Source organism: Dermacentor silvarum, chromosome 8 (assembly GCF_013339745.2).
Source record: "Dermacentor silvarum isolate Dsil-2018 chromosome 8, BIME_Dsil_1.4, whole genome shotgun sequence".
In the NCBI taxonomy this organism is placed as follows: Eukaryota; Metazoa; Arthropoda; class Arachnida; order Ixodida; family Ixodidae; genus Dermacentor; species Dermacentor silvarum.
Genome location: NC_051161.1, coordinates 67130527 through 67156019, shown reverse-complemented (window position 1 = coordinate 67156019; position 25493 = coordinate 67130527). Strand labels below are relative to the sequence as shown.

General features: G+C 45.9%; 1 protein-coding gene across 1 annotated transcript; it reads right to left on the bottom strand.

The window, feature by feature from the left end:
- Window positions 1-736: 736 nt before the first annotated feature.
- LOC119462181 (elongation of very long chain fatty acids protein 4) lies at window positions 737-2470 on the bottom strand. Its single transcript, XM_037723527.2, has one exon. The coding sequence runs from the start codon at window positions 2274-2276 to the stop codon at window positions 1443-1445; it is 834 nt and encodes a 277-aa protein (XP_037579455.1). The 5' UTR covers window positions 2277-2470; the 3' UTR covers window positions 737-1442.
- Window positions 2471-25493: the final 23023 nt, after the last annotated feature.

Genomic DNA, 25493 nt, shown 5'->3' with positions numbered 1-25493 from the left:
CAGCGGATGTTCGCTACGTAGCGCTAATAAACCCTCGGTGCTGCATTCAGCATCAAGTCTGCGATAGAGCTGAAGCCTCTGCTATTCAACGCGCGAGAAAATCCGTGGGGATCGAAGCACTCAAAAATTAGTTAAGCGTCTGACGCGTAATACGACCGAACCACGAAGTCATGAAAAGCACAGGGTAAATAATTTTTTTTCTCGTTTAAATACGTGATAGGCATATAATTTAACAACATTGGCATCAATGTTTGATTAGTTTGTGCGGTGGTTATTTATATAATACAGAGAACTTCAGTTCCCCTGTGGCTTCTTTCTCTTCCAGACTGCCACAAGTTCGGCCCACTGGAAGCATAGTGAAACACAATGGAGTACACATTATTCTTTGTACTCATGCGAGCAAAAGCTTTACTAAAACGTACTTTCAGAACATTTTGTTTTTCAAACTCATCTATTGGTTTTTGGAAAAAAAAACTATTTTGGCATGATAGTGCGCAGGAGGAGGCGAGTGGCATTTCTTAATGAGTCTGGACATTGCAACGGGTCGCAGGTGGTCACGAAGTCGAAAGCACAATGTAGAGTGCATGAGTGACAACTATACATGTAGGTTCAGCTTGAAATATTAAAACAGGACATTGCGAACTTGTCACTACAGAAATAACTAGTAAAACACATCAATAAAGAAAACAAAATTTTACGCATGAACTATCGAAAGTTGAGAAAAATAAACACAGTGCACGAATAAACAGAAACCAGTATACAAATCTTACAGAGCATATTGCACATTTACAGGTAACGCACACAAACAATAGAAACGTTTAAGCATGAACCATTGCAGTTGGAATAAGTGAGCACAGCGTATGCAATAATAAACTGGGCATACAAAAACACTGCGTACCGAGTGTGACACGTGAAAACATAACGCTTACAAATATTGTGCTTGCCTGGGTGCTACACGTACTACAGATATCAGATGCATGCCCACATGGTTTGTCGAATTGTCAATATTTGTGCACACTCAATCACATTGTAAGCCCTCATCTTCCTTCACAGCTGCAAGATATGCAAACTGTGAGCAACTGCCGTAAGCCTGCACCCTCTTGGCGTTTGATTTATCGTTGATAGCTGCACTGCATTGTTCGTCATTGCATGAACAGGGGATCGATCCCCTGTTCATCGATGCAAGTAATCATCGATGATCATTTGTTGATGAAAAAGCGTTCGGCCATGTAAAGAATCGAAACAATAAATCTGCGAGGAAGACAGACTCGTCAGTCACAGTCCGACAGAAAAGCGATGACAGACTATCGTCACGCTAGATCACCACCGGAAAACGCTATTTCTGAGTCATTCTGACACTCAGGCTCACATATTCACTGTCCTGAAACACACCGCCGAGTCAGTAAACACAGCTGTAGTTTTGCCAGACATTGCGCAGCGTTTCATTGATCTTTCGCCTTCGACACTGCGGCCAGTTGTGGGCCTGACCTCCCACCAACCACGTAAGTCTTCAAGTAGAAGTTCATGAACAGGACAATGCCCAGTAAAGCTGGGCCATCTCGAAGGTAGCACAGCGCTTTAGGGTAGCCACAGTCGAAAAATAGAGGCAGAGAGGAGTGAGTGCAGACCGCCAACAGTTGCAAGATCTGAATCGTGGTCAGGTACTTCTTCCACCAGAGATACTTCTGCAGGCCGGGTCCCAGGGCCGCGAGGAAGTAGTACGTGTACATGATGACGTGCACGAAGGCGTTGAGGCAGATGCCGAACACGGCCTGACCGTCGCTACCGAAGTTGAGCCAGAGCCATCCGCTGAACACGACCAGAGCATGGTGCGATACGTGAAGCTGGGTGATATGCGTGTACTTCTTGCGGGCCACGAAGAACATCGTGTCCGCGAAGTCGGCGACGCGTACTAAGAAGTACCACCAGTTCAGGCTAATGACGGCCATGTCGCGCTCGCTGTCGGTGCCTATCCTTTGGCAGAGGAAGCTGTAGCCGCCACCGAAGTACGTCAGCGGCAACATTCGGTACAGGAAATAGGAGTTTGCGAGCACGGTGAACGCGTTGTACGCAAGGATACCTCGCTTGACGTTGTAAGGCTCGCGACCTTTCATCCACCGAGGGCCGGCTACCTTGGCTACGTACACGTAACTGAGGATCAGCGGTAACACGAAACTGCCCTTGAGGACGTTGCTGGACCATGCGTCTATCCGCGTGTCTCGGAACGACCACATGTGATCGTAGAGATTCCTCGGATACGCAAGTACCGATGCCATGGTGCTGCGATTCGAACCCTTGTCGGGTGTCCAGCAGCCGTCTTGATGCCGTTCGCCGTAGAGCAGCCGGTGCACTCAGCCTTTCAACGCAGCACTCAAAGGACGCAGACCAAAATTTACGATATATCAGCCTGGCAGCAAGAGAGATTCAGTGTCCTGAGAGGAGAAAGTCTGGCCTTTAAGTGACCCAGAAACGCGCGCCTACTTTTTATAAGCTGCATCCGAAGCGCCGTCTTGCGTTTGGCGTTAGCTCGGAAGGGCAAACGTAATCAATGTGTAATCGCCCTTGGTTCACTCGCTTTGGCAGTGAATCTGGAGTCGAATATGAGATGAAAGCGATGTTTTATTTGGTGTCCGTGGCTCGTTGAAGGTATATTATGTAGTTCCGCGGCCACTGTAGTTGAGTACTATTTGGGTCATGGTTAAACCCTGGAGCTCGACTAGATTAAACGGCGGTCAGCGCCAGCGTTAATGGCATCAAATGTTTGAGCTCACAACGTTATGGTTAAACGTGGCATAGAAAAGCTTAAGCGAGGGGCTGTTGACCTGAAGTAGAACCGAGCAAGCTACCATGTAGAACGATAGTCTGATTGGGTTCTGTTTGTGTCATCACCTCATTCTAACCGCAGTTAACATAACCGCACTCCACTTCGATTGTTCGCATGCGTGTAGATTATGCTATTTCTTGCTAGAATTGTGCATCGTGATTTTTCTGTGACGGCCATCTATTTCATCATTTTCTTAGCAAGTTCATGCAAAGGCTCCAGCTGTTTGAGCATACTTGCTTATGTCTTGGTTATTTTTCTTCAGCTTGTGAAAAAGCTCTTCGCTATACACCTTGTAACTTTCTGTTTCTGTACGAACATACGGATAACTCTAACCCCTGGTATATCTTCAAAGCGATAAAATTGAACAGTCGATTGGTATATACATAAGCACAATCAAACTGCGGTGTTTCGAAACATGATTAGCGTCTTTTCGAAGCTGCCGAGCGTCCTCGTCGGGCGTGAGATATTTCAGAAAGTCAATGCAGAAAGGAAACAAGGAAAGCGTCATGGTTACACTGAACGTACGCCCGGCAACGACCTTGTTTATCCTTGATTCAAGACGTCTCAACGTCAGTGCCCTCAGTAGCCTCGACACAGTTTGTATTCCTTATTTTTTTCTTTGTTTGCTTGTTTTTGTTATCCAGCTACGATCTGCTGGCTTCAAAGTTGGCATAACGCGCGGTAGATCCGTTCTTGGTAAGCATACGGGAGGGCAGTGTTTGTTTATTCAAGTCGTCGCGTTCCACTTGGCATTTCCTCCTTCACCTTAAGATTCCCTAGCCTGCTGTAAAATTGAACGTATGTATGGCACCAACGAGGGCTTGAGCAAGCGTCGAACGGTATATAGTGTCACGGCCGAGCGATGGGGCGTCCGTGACCGAATTTGACGAGAACCCTGTAAGCATATAGAGGGTCATCGGAGAGAGTTTGTATCGTCTCTTGGAAAGGAAAAACGGCGGCAATCGTTCGTGGGACCTGGCAATGAATTCCCTTCCAATGGTTTCTCTTAACTGCGGTAATCGCGCCATGTACGCAACACATAAAGTCATTCACTAGCTCACGGCGCATTCATAACGAATACTGTTGTCATTCCGTGCCCTTCCTCTCCTCTAGCCTTGTTCGTTTGTTGATTTGTTATTGTTGTTTTCTGTAGTTTTCTGTTTTTTTTTTAATCCTGAAACATGACACGCACCCACAAAGCATACTGGGACAAGAATCAAGTGGGTGGAATGATTACAATAAAATAAAATGCAGAAATGAATCGAGAATGATATAAAAAGGAAAACAAGAAGATAAAGAATGCGGGGCATAATTGATCGATCAGAGCAGTTTAATACGTAGGTAAATGAGGTGTATATATACAATAAAGGGAAACGAGTCCTGTAATAAACTTGAAAGCAGTAAAAAGAAATAAATTAACATGGTAAACTAATGGAAGAACTACGATGTGCGACTATGACTGTCTTGATGAATTGGCTGCTCTTGCTTTGTTTGTTGTCTACATCACTGTGTCACCGTTTCCCCACAAATAATGAATGATCTTAGGGCTGAATAATTCTCGTTTTGACACTTACTTTGCGTTCTCGGGATACTTGTCAATAGCTTCGTCTTCTGATATACACCTTGTTCTCTGGAGGGTTTGTGTCCCGCTTCTTCTGCGATGGTGGAGGTGTTGATGAACGCTAATCTATTTTCGATTAAAAAAAGAATCAGATGACAGTTACGATGTTTCTTTTGTTCGGCGCAGTCTGTCTATGTTTGGTAGTCAGCAGTCGGTGAGGAATTCTCGGTAACAAAAATGTTTAATACATCGCAGATTTTTCTTCTGCATTACGACTTGAATTCACCGTAGTCATTGATTGTTTGTAAGTTTCAGCGTGGTGTAACGTTCTCCCTTTTAACCTAACAGAAACTATAACTTTTGGAAGTCGAGTTTCTGATGAAATCTCGTCTGTTTGGGAAAGATCGGGATGAAGTGGCACAGATGCAGACAAAGGTGACGAACGACGAGTATCATGGGCAACATATAGCTTAAGATAGTTTGTTGGTGTTATTAAGTGAAACTGCCTCGGAAAGGCACACTGGGCAAAGAATCTGCCATTTATGAAGCTGGACGGAGCCAACGCAGGCAACGCCCGTCTATATATATATATATATATATATATATATATATATATATTGTGAAAAAAGTTAGCACGATTAAACTAGACAGACGCCGACCATGGAGGAAAATTATTGAACACTTGACGCCCTGGGTCTCTATACCGGGGAGCTTTGGTCATGGTTAACCAGGCTCCCGTGTTTCGATTACGTGCTCCAATTCTCTGACACTTATGCCACAGGTGAAAATACAGGTCGATGATTAAGGACATTTTCACGTGGTCCATTCATTTAAATTTGTAATGATGTCAGCTCACTTTTTTTATCCGCGTAGTTTGACGTCGGAAATTGACTTGCGTGCTGAAGTGCGACCGCTGCACATTGTCTGGGAACGAAATTAGGAATGCCATCAGAGCCGGCCGGGGGCTGAGTAATTAGGTTTATGTTTTGGAGGGAGGCTTAACAAGTCGATGTTATGCACCAATATTTTCAGCACGAGTTTCGAAATGTGATTGAATATAACCAGCTAGGGCCTTGAATTGGACTTTTGAGGATGAGAAGACCGTGGCATTTAAATAACGTAATCACAATGATAAGAAGCCAACAAACATAGACACCAAGGACAACATAGGGGAAATTACGTGTACTTACTAAGCGAAATAAAGAAATGATAAATCAATGGAAATGAAAGTGGATGAAAAAACAACTTGCCGCATGTGGGGAAAGATCCCACGTCTTCGCATTACGCGTGCGATGCTCTTACCATTGAGCTGCAGCTGCGCCGTTTTACCATCCACTGCAACTAACCCTGGGAGTGTTAGCCAGCGCTACCACTCACAAACCTTCGCGGCAGATGTGGAACATCCTTTCTGCCGCAGGCGCCACGAGTACGTGATCTTTTTAGGTGAAGGCATAGAGTTTCTCACTATAACACCTAGAGAGTAATCTGGCGCCACCGTCTATGCGAGTTTCTTAAAGGGTGCCATGCCCTCATGGGAATGACGGGATACGTGTCTGCGAGGCTTGTGTTGGCTGGTGTTGAACGAGGCTTCGTCTAAAACGTGGATATGGCTACACAAGTAACGCGTTCTTAAAGTAAAATCTACATAAAAGGCTTTCATTCACTCATATTACATCTCTCAACAAAGTTTACTCACCTACAATGCAGGATCAAGTGAAGAAAAACAAGAACAGATGACAAGTTGTTCCAAAGCGAGCGATAATCTTGTCGTCTGCCCTCCAACTTTAGCGGCCAGCTGATACTTTTTACGTTTCATATATATTGTGCATCCAATAATAGTAAGTCCTCAAAGTTGAACAAAACATGCTTTTGTGTAATAATAAAGGTAAAGCAGTTTTTTACGTGCTGTTTTAGCAGGAAATGAATCATTGTGACAGACGTAACGGTGCTAGCTAGGCGCGTCTTCAAGGCTTTCTTGGCTCTCCGAGAACGATGCCAATCCGAAGTCACAATATACCGGCATTCCCATGGATACCACAGCGCAGCAGCGCCAGTTTTTCCTTTGGGAATATAGTGAGAAACTTTATGGGTGAAGGCAACTGGTCAGTAAACCCACATATGCTACCTGAAGGCGTCAATGTTGCCGGATTCGAGACCCTCGTTATGTAATGAACGAGAAGAAAGGGTACCGCGGGGCCCGATTTTTATTAATCATATCATACGAAGCCAACCAACATAGACACGAAGGACAACATAGGGGAAACACCGTCTATGTTTGATGGGTTCGTATGATATGATTAATAAAAATCGGGCCCCTCGGTACCCTTTCTTCTGGTAATAACAATGAGTAATATATAATAATTGTATAATAATTTTAGCCATGCTGTTACTGTTCCTTGCTGTTTAAATTTCCTCCTTTCGTTGTAGTTTAGGAGGTAATCCTCGTTCATTTCACGCCTGGGGCGCTGTAAAACGCCTCGAAAGGACACAGGGAACGAAGAGATTGTTGGAACGTGAGGGAGGAAAACCGTGTCTCACTTGGCTGCGCGTCAGCACTGAACCTTTGTCATTCAGAGGAAAATCACTTTTTGCCTTATGTGCAAAGGCGAGTGCGTTTGCTTGGCGCTGGCAGAGGTTCTTCCTCTCATCAGTCGTTGTTTGAACAAGTCTTGATGGCCCTTTCTGGAAAGGGTGCTCACTATCGTCACAGACGGGAACTAGCCTTGTCGCGTGCGTAGGTCCCATAATTTTTGATGCATCTACCGATAGAAAGCAAAAGGGCAGTGATGCGTGACGTACGCGAAGCCATAAATAACACAAAAATGTAAGGCAAACATAAAACAGGCGAAGCTTTATGAGACGCCGTTCAACGTCGTTCTGTCATGCGGCTGTTTTAAGGTGTAGGGTCCCCTGCGGGTGGAACGTATTAAATCGAAAACTTGACTTTCCGAGCAGGATTTCCTGCCACCTGTGTTGCTGCGCTTTTGTTGTTTAAGTCTATAGTTTCAGGTGGTGTGTTTGAGTATGAGAGCGCTGATGGCAACTCTTTCACTATCTCTTGAAACACGCAAGCTTCACTGTAAGTTTCTAAACCATCGCATTTTAGCAGATGTTTATGACACAAAAGGAGACGCTCAGGCGGAACTATTTTCGGCTAAGTCCGCCAGGCTAACCTCCGATGTAGCAACATCATGACCTATATCACTATTACTGCAATTTATTCATTTCAAGATTGCGCCAGCAATTATTCATTAAAACACAACTTAGACGAAGAAAGGAAACATCAGGTGTAACTACTAGATCAATTTATTTTAGTTATCTGAGCCTATATTTTTCAATTGGTGAAACCACACTCAACAAATGAGCTTAACAGATATGGATGACTATCAGTTATTATTTCATAAGGTGCACTCGGGAAGTCTACATCCTCCTTAATGCCGTTGCGCGGAATTTCAGATCGAGTTTTAATACCTTGAGTTCATTAACATGCACCAAAACCCTAGCACAGGGGCGCATTTGCATTCCACTAACATTATAATCCAATCTACAGAGCCAGGAATCTGCCTTTTTCATTTTGCTGTACTGCCCTCTGGCGCACGCCGCTGGAAACGTTTTGGAAGGGTGCCAGGGCTTCCGCCTGTTAATCGCGTACCTGCGCCCATGTTGAGGGTGCGCCTGTTGTGCGTTTTTGCGCATTGAGATTAATTATTAATGGCTTCCTCGGGGTAGCATGTCGTTCCTAGAAGCCATGTAGCATTCACCGACACCTGGATGAGAACTGGAGAAGGCCTGATTGCGCGTGCTAACAGTGCGGCCGCTAAAAGCACGCCGAGTTCCGTCTGCCAGGCCCGGCTGTCTTGGAATTGGTTGCCGCTGGCTTCTCGGCCTTTGCAGCTCGTTTTTTGTGTTCCTTTTAAACATTCTTTGGACGTTTTGCGTATTCAAGAACCATTCGAGCGCTGCCTTCTGCGGTGCATTTGTTTACATCGACATCTATAGCCATAGATCGTTGTTAGCTTCAAATATTATGGAAACGGTGCATCGCTGTTAAGAAATAGTGTCAAAACGTAACAAAACTTACATATCTGGGCATATGAGCCGCATTGTTCCACCCTGAGACAAGTCAGTATGAGCGGTCGACCCCCTAAACAACGACGACTGTTAACCAGATACATATATTATGGACCGTTATTACTGATTCTCGCTTTTTTAACTTTATCATAGTTGAACTGTGCGCGTTCTATAAAGTATTATTAGAGAAATCTACGCTTGCATAAGCGCTCATTTATAGGTCGTGTACTCTCGCGAAAACGTGGATGCCATCGCTGACACCGTTGGTAACTGAGCGAGGAGGTTGCTTAAGCTGCTGTACCGAACGTACTGTATTTTGTTTCCCATTTGACGTAGAGGTAAACTGTGCAATTGAGGAATGTGTCAGCATTACAACACGCACACATCCATCCATATATGTAGCGAATGTGACTGGCAGCCTTCGGGAATGGTGACGTACAGATGGTGGCACAGCGCTGTATCGCTGCTTATTGTGTAACGTTATTGTGCGCGCACCACGCCAAGTGACGAGTAGTTGATTTAAAGTCGCTAAGGCCATAACTGAACTATAAAAGCAGTTTCTTTCTTCCTAACTTCTTACTTCTCAGCTCAGGCCCGCCTGTAGCCTTAGCACGAACTCGACGGCTCCGCTTGACCTAAAATTCGCTGAGCAGGATCGACATCGGCTGAAACTTCATGCGTACAGTTTGAGAGGGCTGCTGAAGTCTGCGCATATCAACTTCGAAAGCATGTTCTGACGCATTTTGAGCGAGATTAATTAAATGTGTACAAGCAAAGGCTTTGCAGCTATTGCGTTGTCGGTTCGGTGGTCGATCGAGCGTGGATCGGTCGACAGATGGTCGCCAGGTTGATTTTGTTGGTGCTGTCGACGAAAGCTTGTCGCACTACTATACGACAGCTCGCGCTCGTCGGTTGCGTCGTTGTCGGCCTGGTATGATAAAATGCAGTGACACACTGGGCTGAATAGTCGGCCACTCGTTGGCGCCGGCGTCTTGTCGGGCTCCTATCGAACCAGTAAACGTTCCGCGTCATGAACGAGTACGTGAAGTCAAGGACGCGCTGCCACCACCAGCAATATAGAGGGCCGACGCTGGAAGAACACTTCGTCAGCAACGTGACGTTTTTGAAGTGGCGCCCCAGGGTAACGCAAGAGTTTTTCGATAAATTTGCTAGCCATCAATGAAAGGCGGCCGCTATTTGGTTCACGGGGCAGTTCGGACGAATTCCTGGCCGCTTTTCGTTCTAAACGTGGAGTGGCAGCCGTACGCTACACACGTTTTTGGCACAGCACCGATGTATAGAGCTACCGGTGGAGTTGCAACGTGGTACACGGTACGAATGTTTGCAGCAGTGGACGTTTGTGCGCGTCTTTTTTTTTCTTTTCTTTTCTGTTACCAGATCGGGCCGCGCGCGCTACTCTTCCAAAACGTTTCGCGACTAATCCGCTAGGAGAGGGCGCATGCGCCGTCGCGCTGTGAGAAAGACGGACTGAACCACGGTAATGTCGTGCGGACCTTGTGACAACATTGGACAATCATACGCAAAGTTTTATACATCGAAACATACGTTATAACAATCCGAGTGCATCATACTGACCATAGTGGCCTCCTCCGCACCTGCGAATAGAAATTCATTGGTCTGAGTCATTGATTTACAACCTTAAGGTTTTCCTTGAGGAACCCTCTAAGCAAGCGACATGATGCCCGACTTGAGATGCGGGACGTTTTTAGACCGTGGCAGTGTCCTGGCTCTGGACTGCGCCCCACTAAGGCCCTATAGTATTCCTGCGAGATACAGACATCAATTAGGCTATGTAGATAACTTTTGTACTAGTGAATTTCTTGCGCTTGTATATGCATGCGTTTTTTTTTTCTCCCTAAAATTTTTAATTCCTCACCATTTCACCTGGAGTAGCGTACGTAGCCTGTCGCTTGGCTAACCTGTCCTTCCGCGACATTAGGACCTACGTAACTTCTTATGCAACGGGCGATCCGGACTGGGGTTGCTGTCAATAAATGTAATCTCTCTCTCTCTCTCCAGATACCATTAAACTTTCTCTCTCGCTCCCCTCCCCGCCTGATTCAAAGCAACTGCCTGTTTCTTTACGCAGATTATGCATGCGCTTCATGAATAGTGAGCTAATAAACGAAGCCTGCGCCCGGAGCGAAAGTTTCGAGGTGTGGACCTGTCTTCGTCAAGAGCCTGACGAAGAGCAGTTCCGGTGTCGAAACGTCGGCTCCCGGTTTCTCCAACGCTAAACTGTTCGTTTAAATCTATCTGTGACCTATTCGGCATGTCTGGATCGGTATATATTTGTCACATGTATAAGACACCCAGCAGCAGCACATTTTAGCAAAGCTAATGAGTCTATATGTTCATTCATTCAAATTTATTACAGTAATGTGGCACATTATAACAGGTACAGACTAAGTAGCAGGATAGGGTATCCCAAAGTTATAAATTGTCGGGGGTACATCTATCATTACAATGTTCTAGAATAGAGGTATAGTGGGCAGAGGGAGTGCTCCCGACTGAGACCCTTGGTGACGACGCTAAGAGGCCACTAGACACAATGACTCACCCACCCTGGTTGCTAAGTGGATTTGGCGTTGCGGAGCTAAACACGAGGTTGAGGGATGAAACCCGGGTCGCGGCTGCCGCATTTCGATGGCGGCGAAATGCAAAAATGCCCGTGTACTACGCATTGGGTGCACGTTAAAGAACCCCAGGCGGTCAATATTCATCCGCAGCCCCCCACTACGGCGTGCCCCGTAATCAGGTTCTGGTTGTGGCACACAAAACCCTAGAATTAAATTTTTTAGATGCAATGGCTGAACGAAGCGTGAGGAGCGTCTTGGATTCGCAGTACGTCTAAGCGCTTCCTCGGCCTTTTCTTTCTTCTTTTGTTTCATTTCTTAATTTTTATTTTTATTTCTGCGTCGAGGACTGCCAACAACAGCAACAAGAGAAATGTGTTCCCAATAGGCTTTTCTATGCATATGAATAAATGTGCTAAAGCAACAGGCAGCAAAACTTGCGTAGACGACTAGTTTTCATTCCATTAACCGCGCAACGTTCGTTACGCGACGACTAAGCGTGAGCACGAAGGTATTACGCCTTTTGTTTTCTTGCTCTTGCGATTTACCTGTTCCACATCTCGCTGGCGCTTTGCGGGGTTAGAGCAGCCACGGGTGGACGATAAAGTAAGAAAGCAAACGCGTCTTCAAATTACGGCTACAATGGCTACAATATAGACATGGTTGGTTGGCATGGTTAATTTTCAGGAACGAGGACAAGAAGTTCAGAAGACAAATTATAACATTCCATACACATACCTCAAAAGTGAACTGGCATTGTTTTCGTTCGCATGCTAAGCGTTTGCTTGTGTTTGCGGATTTGCGATCACTAATTAAGTCATCCTTCAGCATACAGCACGAAGCATATGCTTCGAAGCATACGCTCCGCTGAACAAAGATTCCCAGGCTCAATCAGCTTCTCAAACTTATCGGCCACACTTTAATTTGTCTTTCGGTACGGTGAAAAGCGATGGCTGCTTTCCTTCTTCCACTGGTGGCCCGTTTGACATACTCGGGTGAAGCACTGAAGCTGCCGCCGTCTACTTGCCATTTGTGCCGTAAACTGTGTAGGATTTATCAGGCTATAGATATAAGATACGCTTCTTGCTTGTACACGCGACAGGCGAAACTCGGAGAAACTGAGCACAGCCTCAGCCTGCGCATAGTTCAGCCCATAGAGTTCAGACCAAAATAGTTCAGCCCATCGCAGCCCATGCGACTGCAGCAGCACTTCCACCTCCATACTTAGGACTTCACTCACAATGCATGGCGCGCGCCTGCTGCTTAGCCCACTATCAGTGCCACTACGCAGTGTTCTAGTGCACTATACCATCATCCTGCAGAAACATTAAACATTTGAGTCAGTGTTCTTATTCAGTGACGCATAACATTGCTCGCTGAGCCTCTCCCGCAGGCTGTGTGCTATAGGTAAACTCCGGAGGCATTGAGTGCCTTTCGCTGCACGCATCAACACCATGGCGAGGCCAAGTAATCACACTGACATCGCTGAAGTATGTTATTAAAATAAAAAGTAATGTGCAGCGATCAGGGTATCGAATCGGAACTGAACTGAAAAAACCAAAATCGAAAAAAAACGTTATTTTTTTTTCTCGAACCGGATGTGAACCGGAACGTTACGATTTCTTTTTCTCACTCCGGAGCTATACCGAAAGGAAACAAAAAAGCGGTTTTTGGTCCAGGATGGCCACCTTCACTGAAGCTTTTCATCCATGCATTGCCTGCACTTGCGGCTCAACTATGCTGCCTCATTCGTAAGTACACACCATCTTCACGTGATTTTAAAAGTAGCAGCGCAGTTAGTACGGTTTTCAGCGTACTGCGTCAGGGGGCAGACTGGCTGTGTTAGCGCTGCAGCATTTGCATCGCATCCGATGCGCGCACTCAGCAGACTGCGATGCGTGCAATGTACCTGAAACAGTGGGACATATACTTGTTACTTGTCCCCAGTATGACTGTGGACGGAAGGCATTGATCTCTTCGTTAGCTCCAATTAACAACAGGCCGTTCAGTAAAAAAGTGTTACTGGGATATTAACAGGACATCAATAAAGCGAGCCGTCAAGGCTCCCTTCGAATTTTTAATTAACACAGGCCTAGATTCAATGCTCTGAGCGGGCCCTTCGAACACGAACACGGATGTAATCGCATCCTACTGCCTGTCCTCATCATTACTTCTCAGTCCCCTATTTTTCTCCTCTTCCCTTTCCTCCTGAGCACGGTAGCAGGCTGGAGGAATATCTGCGTTTCCTCAATATATTGTCCTCTCTCTCTCTCCTTCAAGAAAGGTTCGCCTCACACAGATTCCAGCATTGAGGTCGGATTTGTATAACTATTTTGTAACTACGCGTGGTCTATAGAAAAAGAGGCGTATTCTTACAGTGTAGCTTAGCCCAGCGTCGAGTTCTTCTACAAAAGAAATTGTGCTGTTTTCCTTTCATTAATCTTCGATTATGCAAATGAACTGGAACCGGTTTGAACCGGATTGAACCGTTACTTCTCTCGCTCCGGAGTTGAACTGGTACTGAACCGTTTTCGGTGAACCGAAACAAAAACCGGAACGAAAAAAATTATCGTGGCGTCGCTCGGCGCTAATGCAATGGTAAACTCTACGGTAATGCAGTTCCACTCAACGTGAAAGCTGGGGAAGTGTGGAACAGTGATTCGCCGGTGTTTTTCCTCGTGTTTATCTTGTTTTATCCTGTGTTTAGCTATTCTTCTTACGATGTTGGGATTAGCTTTCCTGCGCTGGCGAGCAACTTCAGCTTCTCGAGCGCGCACCGCTTGATCAGCCCTGCAGCGTCGGCGCTGTCTTTCACGGACGAGCGTCCGCTGTCGCTCCAAGCGTGCTTGCTGCTCGGCGTCCATGGCGGGAAAGAGCGTCCCATTGCGCGGGAACGGCTTTTCTAGGCGCGCTCCTCCTCTCCTGCCAGTTGTCGCGAGCGGAATCCTTCCACTTGTGGGGTGGTGGCGCCCTTTCATGCGCTGCGCTAGGGTGCCTCGATGTCCTCCTCGGAGCGGCGGGCGAGGAGGACATCGAGGCACCCTACGCTGCGCCAGTATCAGCCAGGCGTGTTAGAGAGCGATTTTAACAAATTTCCGCTAATTAATTCGATTAATTCATGACTATTCCTGTATTTTATATTATTCTGAGTCTAGTTTGTTTCATTTTACCTGGGTTTGCGCTGGTATTGGCACGTTTTGGCCCTGTTTACCGCTTTTGTTTTCTGAGCGTGACGACATGACACATTAGACGCCGACAGCCCGGGCCCCTAAAGTGATCCGCACTTAAACCGTTTTGGTTCGACACTCTGGCAACGGCACTGACCGTTCAAATTTTGTACAGACGCACGCTGTCACGTGGTAGCTATGCCGAAAATGCCCTGACGTAGAAGAGCCCCCTCGTCGGAATCTGGCCTCCGGAATAGACTTCCCTTGTTCGCCCATGGATGATCAACGCCTAACAGATAGCTTCGTGCGATGCTTACCAGAGGAAAATTTGGCGCTGCAGTCGTCCGAATAGCGTGGTAACGATGATTGGTAGACGGATCGTTCTACAATTGCGCATATAGCTTTGTTTCGAAATCGAACTGCGGGTTCATTCGTTGTCCCTTGCGGTCGCACCTGTGTTTCGTGTTAGCGACACAGCGTTTCTTCGCAACAGTTGAGTATTCTGCGTTCATTACGCTTTCATTCTGTCACATATCACTGCATAAGTCTCGACACACTTGAGCCCGTGTGACTATGCGTGTCGCTACATCAGGAGCGCAGGAGGGCAGGAACACTGACAATTTATGATATTTTAAAATATTTCTTTCTTTATCTGTAATAATCAAGCAACTGTACCATGGTAGATATTAGTGAGCAACTGAGGCCAATGTGTATAGCGTACAACGAGTTTACATTGACACCCACCAATATTTCGCACGCCGAATGAAGCGCTCTATGAGAGGCGCTTAGTCTACAGTTTGAGTGTCGGAATGTGCATCCACGCCACCTCTACTCTCATTCTTTTTAGTGAAACGCGCGTGGCAAACCGATTTTATGAGGCGCTGGGAACAAAACTAACGCCGGAAAACTTCGATGGCTTACGATTTCACATCAAGGATGCATTTCTTAGAAGGCGAGATAAATCGAAATGTTTCATTACTGTACACTTCGTTTTATACTTACATGTGCTTGCTTACTTTTTTTCCTTGTAGCGTGACGCGCACGTCACATAACCCTGTCGTAGTGACCGCACTCACGTAATAAGGTTCATTACGTGTGCGACCATCGCCAACAGTTTGGAAACGGCGGCGTACCGTGAGAAAATGAAGGGGTTCTATTTTTTTTTTTTTTTTTTATAAATGTCGATGTTCGCTTCACACGCGCAACGTCCCACGTCGCTGCGAAGGTCATGGCCTTAGCGAGAGGAGGATAATTGGCAGCCTTTTTAATGCCCCGTTTCCTTTCGATAGAAGTATTTTGACTCGAGGCAGACCACGGGACAGACATGTTGCATAACCCTTTAAAAGTGCGTACACATATGTATATGCGCAATTTGCCTTTTCCAGCGATGCCCAGTAGTGACATGAAAAGAACGACTGACGTTAAGCTGTGGATAAATTGAGAGAGAGACAGAGGGAGCGCCAGGTGAGGAAAGGTAGGCAGGTCAATCAGAAGAGCTCTTAGCTACCCTGCACAATGTGGCTTCATATCACATCAATCTGTGTCTATAGTATCGCTACACGCGACCACTTTACTGAAGGTATATGCCTAGTCCGATGGGCTGTTCGATGTGCCTACAGTGTACTAGAATTCTAGTACACTGTAGATGTGCCGCTTTCCGTCAGCAGTGGTGAAGGTATAGTTTTTCCTCCCTCATATTGGGCCTCCAGACAACCAGTAACTTGTGCGCGTGCAATTGAGCAAGTGATTCAACGCTTCTTTCTGAAACAAAACGCGGCTTGACTCACTGTGTAATAAATCGAGATTTAAAAACTCCGTCATTATGAGGTCCCCCTATAATGCAGACAAATGATAATCTTACCACCATTGACTTTTTTTTAACGCAGTGTACTGCACCTTGGAATAAAATTAATCAACTTTGACGCATTTTATTGGCTGTTCATCATAACCCGTGACTGAAGGGGATATAACCTCGTGGCCCGGGCATTATGAATGTTGTTTGAAGCGTAACGCCGGCTTGACTTTCGAGAGCCATCTGCGAGCGTTCAGTACTTGAAGAGATAGTATTTGCCCTATAAAATTAGTAGAGGGAAGTCTAGCGCAGCAGTCGTTCAGCAGCCATGTAATCGATGGGTAGAGTACAAGGATTTTCCAACGATTTGGCTTGGCTTCGTTGAGAAAGCAACCTGCAGCTTCCTTCATTGTTCTTGTTGTTCAGCTGCGTTGCGCGCCGTATACTGGATGACAATCTAAAAATTCAGTTCGAGCTAATCCCTAAAAACTACAGTGCACCTGCGCTTTGTACCTCAGCACCACTCCGGAACATAGTTCCCGTAGGATGCCGACATTGCAAAAAAAAAAAAAAAAAAAAAGTTCATTTCTTTATGACGCTTCGGATTTGAGCCAATGTAATTGGCTGGCGCGTCTTTACAAATTCTTTTTGAATTAGACGGCGATGTGTTTGCAACTGCATTCGTAGGTTGTCACCGACTATATGGCATGATGTTTCTTCAAAGCAAAGTATTTAACCCCGGCAACCACTTTTCTGTTGTATAATTTCTAATGAATTAACTATTTTCTATACTTCCGTGTATGTGCGGGTCGCTAAATCATTTCGCTAGAATGTGTTTTTAGTTTTGAATAGTTTTTTGAAAGGACACCGTCTCATTTTTCAGTGGATACCAAGTCGACAAGGAAATTTATTAACCCGTAGTCACGCGTACAACTGTTGTATGAACGTAGAGTACAATATAACGTACCACACATGCAGTACATCGTACTTGATATCAACAAAACAGATGAGCAAACAAAATAGTCAATTGCGTCTGCTTGACATTGACTTTGCCACACATCAAAAACACTATGACAGTGTACATGCAAAATCATGAATGTCAGCCTCGCATTCATGAATGACACCCGAAGCACACACAAGTACAGTTTATACTCAGGCAAACAAAATTTGGGCATTATTCTGGCTGTAGCAAAGCTTTGCCTCGAGACACGGTTAGGTACCGCGTAGACCAGCGCCGAACAAACTCGGCTTCACCGAGCTTGAAGAGCTGTTCTTCAAGGTGACCTCATATTATCACCCGTATAGTTTGCGCACTCGGGTGTGCATTGCTCTATTTGGCTGCCGGGATCGTTCTGCAATGTTGCGGAAGCATCACAAAACTTAGCTAACGCTGTAGTAGACGAGACTCGCAAACCGATCTCGCCGCCGTGGTGCCCGCACGATGGATATTCCAAATAATCTTCCAACCAGCTTCCAGAAGGTGGGCGCTACAACGCACTCCTTTACTACATGCGTGTTGGTCTCTGTTTGTTAGCAATGTATGCATTTATCATTCGCTACCATATCCCAGCGTTCAAGCCTGTCTCTTGTAGGTAGAATGCCCCACTGATATTGCCAATGAAAATCCTTCACTTTAGAAGGCAAATCAGTTGAAGAAACAGCTGTCCATGTTTTTGTAGTAGCTTTCCCTGGAGGCACAGCCGTCTTACCAAGTCACTGCAATATTGGCAATGAACGTGCCACTGCACGGGCCCGTTTAGCCCGTGCAGAAGAGCGTCACTTAGCAATCTCGCTTTCTAGGACATACGCTGGAAGGAAGCTCCGCATGCTTGTACGCCAATTCACCATATCTGCATGGACTGAACCACACTTCACGCATGCTCGATTATAGTATTCTCTGGATCCTACCTTAAGCCTTAAATTTTCATCTAGGCTTCCCCGAAGACACGCGACCGTTTTGTGAATATAGGTTATGGCTGGGCGCGTCGCGTTCACCAATGGTTACGCGTTCCGCTTAGGGCCAATGCTTACGCGTTCCGCTTAGGAATTGCCGACACCGCAGCCTGTGATCACTGCGGCGGCGAGGAAACAATCCGTCATGTTCTGTGCCCCCAGTGCCCACAATACGTTGCACAACAACAATCGCGCTCCGTCGTGCTCAGCCAGTTGGACGACCGGCCTGTGTCGGAAGAAAGCTAGAGTATCGACGGGACTTATCGTTGCATATCAAAAGGCCGTACAAGTGCTACTGCAGTTTACGCGGTCCACCGTCCTGTGTGAACCTATTTCATGGGAACGCCCTCTCTGTTCTTTTTTTTCTCTCTCTCTTTGCCCTCTTTCCATACCGTTTCCCTCACCCCTGTGCAATGTAGCAAACCAGAAACTCGCATCTGGTTAACCTCACTGCCTCCCCCCTCTCTCTCTCTCTCAAGGGATTATTTTATTCGTAATTTTCTGAAAACAGTTGAATGGTACAAATCAGAGGGTTTAAATGAAGCTAACCATTGGCTCACAGCCAATTCGAAATTACAATAGTATTGTGTCAATACGAGGGGCGTTCATAAAGTTCGTATTATTTGCATGAAAAAATAGAGACAAAAAAACGAAATTTAATTGGAAGTTTTTTCCTTCTCTACATAATCTCTTCCCAAAGTCACGCACTTCTGCCAACAATGCATGAGCTGCTGCAGTCCAGTGCTTTAGAACTCTTCATTTTGAGAGTTCAGGAAGAGCTCGACTTGAGTGATGACTTCTTCGTCGTCCCAAAAATCTTTCCCGCGCAGTGTGCTCTTCATGCGAGCGAAGAGGAAGAAGTCTCTTGGTGCGAGGTACGGTGAATATAAGTATGGTGTATGAATTTCGTAGCCTAAGGAGGCTGAATGCGTCGCCGTCACATGTGCTGAGTGAGCCGGTGCATTGTCATGGAGCAGACGGACGCCTTTTGTGAGCTTTCCTCTACGCTTCTCCTTGATAGCACCTCGCAATTTGGTGAGAAGTACTTTGCTGTAACAGTTTCGCCTTTGCTAGCATAATCTGTGAGAAGAGCACCACGGCAGTCCCAGCAGGCACTCAGCATGACCTTGGCCTTTTCTAGCGAGGGCGAGTTTCCGTGCTTCCATTGTTTGCTTTGAAGTTTAGTTTCAGGGTCATAATTGTACACCAAACACTCATCCATGGTTATGAGGTGCTCAAAAAAGTCGTCAAGGTCGCTCTCGCAAAGCTTCAGCATCTTTGCGGCTGCTTCCTTCCGCAAGTCTTTTTGCACTGGCGTCAGCAAACGCGGAACCCAGCGCACGAAAACTTTTGTCAGATGCAGGTTGTTGTCAAGTATGCTGTGCACAGAGCCTGCACTCACGTTAACCTGTCCTACTAATTCTTCAACAGTTACGCGCCGGTCAGCGAGTGCGAGAGCATCCACTTGCACATCAATTTGTGGTTCACCATCGAGCGAAAGGCAGTCACTTCGTCCTGCATCGTCCAGGCTTGTTCGACCGCACTGAAATCGCCGCCGCCATTTGACAACAATTTCATAGGCTGGGGCATTGTCACCGTACATCGCCACCAGCTCTGCGTGAATCGTCTTGTTATCTTGTCCCTTCAAATACAAAAAGCGGATCACTGCACGTGCTTCGAATTCCCCGATGGTTGCTGCCATTTTGGTTTTGGCCCCCTAGCGGTGTTGCGTGGTATTATATAGAACATTCGTTTTATTGACCCTTTTCGCGGCGATCCCGTGGGCGCTGCCATGTTTGATCACGTGGTGACGCGTCCATTGCTTGCCTCAACTGCCTCCCTTGCCTCCTTGTTTACAATGGAAGTGCATGACGCCGGCGCGGCTTAGAAAACCTCTGTTTTCGGAGATGTCGTCGACGGTGACTAGGTGGACGACACGAAGCTTTAAACACAGCTTCAGAGAGTTGTTGTTGTTTTGAGGCAACAATAATAACAACAACAACATGCAAAAGCGCTTTCGGAGCTGATTAAGCTATGTCCAAACGGCGCAAACAGCGTATATGGTGCTTGTTCTAAAAGCGGGGCTAAATATGTATTCTAAGCTATCCAAGCTTTCCGATTATGAATTCAGTCAGGATTAGTGTGTTTTGCTCTTTGTTCTTAATTCGGCAAATATTTTGAAGCAGTGGCTAGTCAGTTTTTGACTCCGTGAAGTTCCTCGGTGCGACCACTATCTGATTATTTTATTGCGATAGCAATTATATGGACACTTGAACCGGATTTCTGCCGTCGGCGTCGTCGTCGTCGTCGCCGTCGCCGTGACGTTCCCTATAGATAAAATCTTCGCCGCGCGCCGTATGCCCGAAAGGAAGCGTGCGGAGACGCGCGCTATCACGGAGAGCGAACGCACTCAATCTCCCACGCGCAAGCAAGGAAGCAGGAAGCCAGCGCCGGAGGGAGCAAGGGGGGGGGGGGGGGGGGGGCGCACTTCTCTGCCAACAACCGCGCTCGTCGCTCGCTCGCACCGTCTCTTATCTCCACACGGCTCTGACCTTTAAGTGCATTCGCCGCTCAGTTTCCGTTGAAGCGATAGACCGCACGTACCTTCGCCCGTTGCGGCGTATGCTTGCTGCCAGCGTTTTGACAGTCGTTGTCTGCTGTCATTCAGTGTGATCTCTTCGTGTTTGTGCGCGCTCACACCACGCTTGTTCATTCAGTTCGTAATAGTCGGGCCACATTTTCCAACGCACGCTACACACGCAATGCTGCCCGGATCGGCAGTGCAGCGCTACAGGTGTGTCCCTTCGCACGCGCTGCCCACGGGAAGCGCTTCTCATCAACACCACCGTTTCACATGCGCCTTCTCGTGGTCATCGAGTCTCTCTTAATGTCGGTCTACTTACGCCGCAGCACACCTGCTTACTTAATCAGCTCATGTTTACTACAATTCATATTGCTACCAAAGCCGCTCACCTTACTTCGTATGACATTGCTGTGTTGCTATCGCATTCATTGCTTCGCCCTTAGGGCGAAACTGTGACATTTTTTCTGTCTAATCGCTCGCGGGTGTGCTCAGTTCCGATAGATTTGTTCTTTCTGCACACAAGGCTTGAAACGTAGCTGTTTTGTACATGTTTTGTACAGATATATATTACAGTTACATGGCTTCAGAATGGCGCAACAAGAAAGACGAAAAGACGAAAGAACACACGAACACAAGGGCTTGTGTTTGTGTGTTCTTTCGTCTTTTCGTCTTTCTTGTTGTGTCATTCTGAAGCCATGCATCCGTACCAACTCGCCCAATTGTCAGTGATATTACAGTTAGTAACTTGCTTACTCTTGTGGACCGTCACGAAACATTCAGCTTCGGCCATTCGTGCGCCATAGGTGTAGTCCGCCATTTATTGTGCGTATACAGTGCGCATATATTCAAGTGTGCGCCCATTCACTTATTCTTGGTACGTCGGCGATAGAGTGGGCGTAAGTTTTCCTGCCTTTGGGACAGATGTGTATAAATAACGTGCGCTAAACTTACTATGACAGGAAGCGGCGCTACTCCCTTTGTCATTCTTTAACGAGTGGTACTCACTGTTGCCGAAGTTCTGGGGATTAAGCCCTTTCTTTGAAGGTTAGCGATACAAGGCTGGCGGATGAGCAAATTTCTGTATCATCGAGGAAAGCCGTACATCACGAAGTGCCGGTAACACGTTCGGACAGTTGCAACAGCGGTCGGCGAACTTGGCCACACAGATTCATTCTATTCCTTAACATGCTAGTCGCTATTTTTGCAGCCAACTATTGTACACATCTTCAATCCACATGATTCAATCTAGCATGATTGGAGCACAGTGTGTTAGCGAAAACTCAGTTGCATTTCCGACAGCTGATCGCACAGAAGCAAGGTAGAAGCGGTAATGGTTTCGTATTCGTACGCGGTCGCTGAGGAGAGGTATGGCGCGCCGCCGTGAGCGCCATCTCATTTCTCTAAAACGAACTGCTCCGCGAAAAGGGTCAATACTACGATAAAACTAGACAGACGCACGCTCATTTTGATGCATATTGCGCACGCCTTTTCTAAATCTGTCGCACTGATAATACGAACTTTATGAACGCCCCTCGTAGAAGCCGTGAGAAGGTTGTTCAGAGTCATACGGGGGAAGTTAAGACATGTACGCGTATACCCACCATTCTCATGCTGCATGAAGCGCTGTATACCGGCGGGGCACGCAGGCACTAGCGCCACATTTTCCTCTGGTGATTTTAGTAGGAAGCTTTATGCTCGAGGCATAGCCTCCGAGACTACGTGCCTGAGCGCGCGTCTCGGTGGCCATGCTCGAGAAAAACGCCCTGCGGCATGTGCGTTCACACAGTAAAGTTTTGTTCGTTACAGTGATTACACCGACACGAAAACAATTTTGTTCTGCAAACTAGCTTTATCCTATTACCATATATATACCTTAGGAATACACTTTATCCTGTTTGATAACAACTCCACTGTACGGAGCACTTTAATCAGCTTATCCATCACTTCTTATCCATTTATTTTTCTCTTCCTGCTTCGCAATCCCGCAGTGAAAGGTAGCAAACCAGGTAAAATCTTGTTATATCCTTACCTTTTATTTATCACCAGCCGTGGTGGCTTAGCGGCTATGGGGTGGGGCATCTAAGCTTGAGATTGCGGGATCAAATATACCGGTCGCTGCAGCCGTATTTCGGTGGGGGCCAAATGCAGAAACGCCTGTGTGCTGTGCATTGAGTGCACGGTAATGAACCCCAGGGGGTCAAAATGTGTCCGGAGTCTCCCACAACACATCATGTTTCATCAGCAGATCGCCGTTTTGACACGTAAAACCTCTGATTTTTTTTCTCTAGCCCTGGCGTCAAACGTGCTTACGATAAATTTAGTGCCAACTAGCGCCGAGAGACATGTTGGGATCACCAGTGATCTTAAGGCGACAGAACAAACCTGATGGTTTTCTTACTAGTGCCATCTTGAAATCACACCTATTTAGGTATATCATACCTTCAGTTTCTTGTAGATTTCAGTGTGAACAATCGGCAAAGCCACACAGGAAAGGTACACACGGACACAAGAAGGACAGACGGACACATAGCGGTTGTGTCCGTGTGTGCCTTTCTTTTGTGGCTTAGTCGATTGTTCACACTGAAATCTACAAGAATATCAAGACGCACTAACACCACCAACCACCAACTCGTGCAACTTTCCGTTCTGCTATATTACACCTATATAAAGGCTGTCAAGGAAAACGCTTGTTGCCCTGACAAACAGAAGTCACCTTGTCGAAACGCTGGCTCCTTCCCTTGTTCGACCACCGTTGATCATATTAAGTTTCCATCTTCATGTGTGCCAATGTCTTGTTTACACACAAGTGTTTGGTATTCTGCTATATTTGATCCCAACTCGAACATACGCATTACTTTAACAGGATAGGATATAAGCTTATAAAGATAGGGATCGCTCATTAGTCCGTTTTGGGGCCGAAGTTAAGGGGATAACATTCTTGAGAAGTGCTCTGCCGGCAAATGCGAACTACCCGTGGTCTCGACGGCACTTACGCTCTCATACACAACTATCGACACTCTATCGCCACAACTATCTCAGACACTCCATCGAACTTTTACTATGTATGCCCCTCCCCTCTGTTATGTATTTATACCCTGAGGATATTGAAAATAAATAAATAAATAAATAAATAAATAAATAAATAAATAAATAAATAAATAAATAAATAAATAAATAAATAAATGAATAATTAAATAAATAAACAAATAAATAAATAAATAAATAAATAAATAAATAAATAAATAATAAATACACACAGAGGAATGCTCACTGTTAATGAAGTTCTCACTCAGCTTTGGTGAGTCAGTCAGGGAGCTCTGCTGAAACTAGAAATGTAAAGACAGATTGCATTAAAAGGAAAGATGTCAACCAATTATATAGTTGGTGGGAGCGTAATGTCTCAAACAACAACTTTCCCATAATACATTTTCATTACTCTGCCTCCGGCCATTAACCTTGTGGTTAATGGTCACCTGGTGCAGTTTTGGAAATTCATTCCAAGTGGATATGCCTGACAAGCTCACCGGCTACAATTAGTAAATTGCAATACCTGTCGTAAAGTAATTAAATAAGAAGTTAATCAGTGAATTTTTGTTGATTAGTTGAATATGAGCTTCAATTTCTCGTGCAGTTACTAATGTCCGCCTCATCGAATAACCCAGCTCAATGATAAGAATTATGCTACCTGCCACAGGCGATTTCTAAGAATTCCGTAAAACGTAAAAATGAGCACCCTGTATGTGCAGGTGTTACGTAGGAAGGATTTTTTTTTACGCAGAACAGAAGTGGGAATACTTGGTCAGTATACGAGGCTTACTTACCTAAAAACCACTGCACGGCTACTTTCATTTGTACTTATATCCACAAATATGTCTGGCAAGATAACCGACCAGTCATAGCCGCGAATTGCTGACCTCTGTTGACATCTTCTGTTAGGTCTGTTAAACTTCTCTTTCCGACCCAACAATCAGGCAGTCATGGAAAATCCGGGAAAGTCGGCGAAAAAAGCGCCGCTTAAAAAAAAAAAAAAAAAAAAAAAAACATGCAGATTACCCGTATTGTCGGAATCAATGTTATGCGAAGCAATTCACAGGTATCTGGCTATCAAGCACCATTTGGAGTTCTTCAAATTATTAACAGATGAACCAACATGCAGGTGTCAATAAGCGTTTAAGCAGCTGCGTTCGACGTGAGCCTGTGTATGACGACAGAAGCAAGACGAAGACGATAGTATGACGGCCGACGGCGTTACGACAGTCTCCTTTTTTTCTTCTTTTTACTCCGGTAAGAAACGTTACAGCCAGTTCCGTTATGATGTGGGCCTATCTCGAAGCTGGTGCAGTCTAACAAAGCGTTAACTTTCACGAGGCAAGAATGGACGAAACTGACCCGCTCCCGCTCGTGACGAAAGGGAAACAGAGGCAAGTTTGTGGCCGAATGGAAACCAGCGCGCACATGCGCTCTAGCTCGTGCTATGCGACGTGACGCAAGCGCCAGTCGCCTCAAAGAAACATGCCTGCTATCGTGGCCTTACTATTCCAAGTAGCAAATAAATAAAAAAGAAACATTTTGGCCTAACAGTTAGCATCGGGCATGCTCTACTCGGTGTCAGAGGTTCGATACTACCATCGGACACTTGATTTTTTTTTTCATTATTTTATTTTGTGACACAAGGCGGGATAGGAACCTTCTTGCGTACCTCAAACTGCCTGGGATGAGCCAACGAACGCTTCGCAATAAAGGCGTACAGCATCGGATTGCTGTTTTATCCGTCAAAGCCGCGTGCAGCTTGCCCAGCGTTCTTCTATGCTGAACAATTCGAATTCGCGCTCTTTCAGAAGAGTGACTGTCCTCGGTATGTACGGCTACTGTCTCGGGTTTCATTCCCGCCATCGGAATATATATATTTTTCTCAACTACGACGCCTAGTGGCGTCGCTAGTAA

Coding starts and splice junctions, on each gene's coding strand:
- LOC119462181 (XM_037723527.2), bottom strand. CDS start 2,276: ATGGCATCGGTACTTGCGTATCCGAGGAATCTCTACGATCACATGTGG.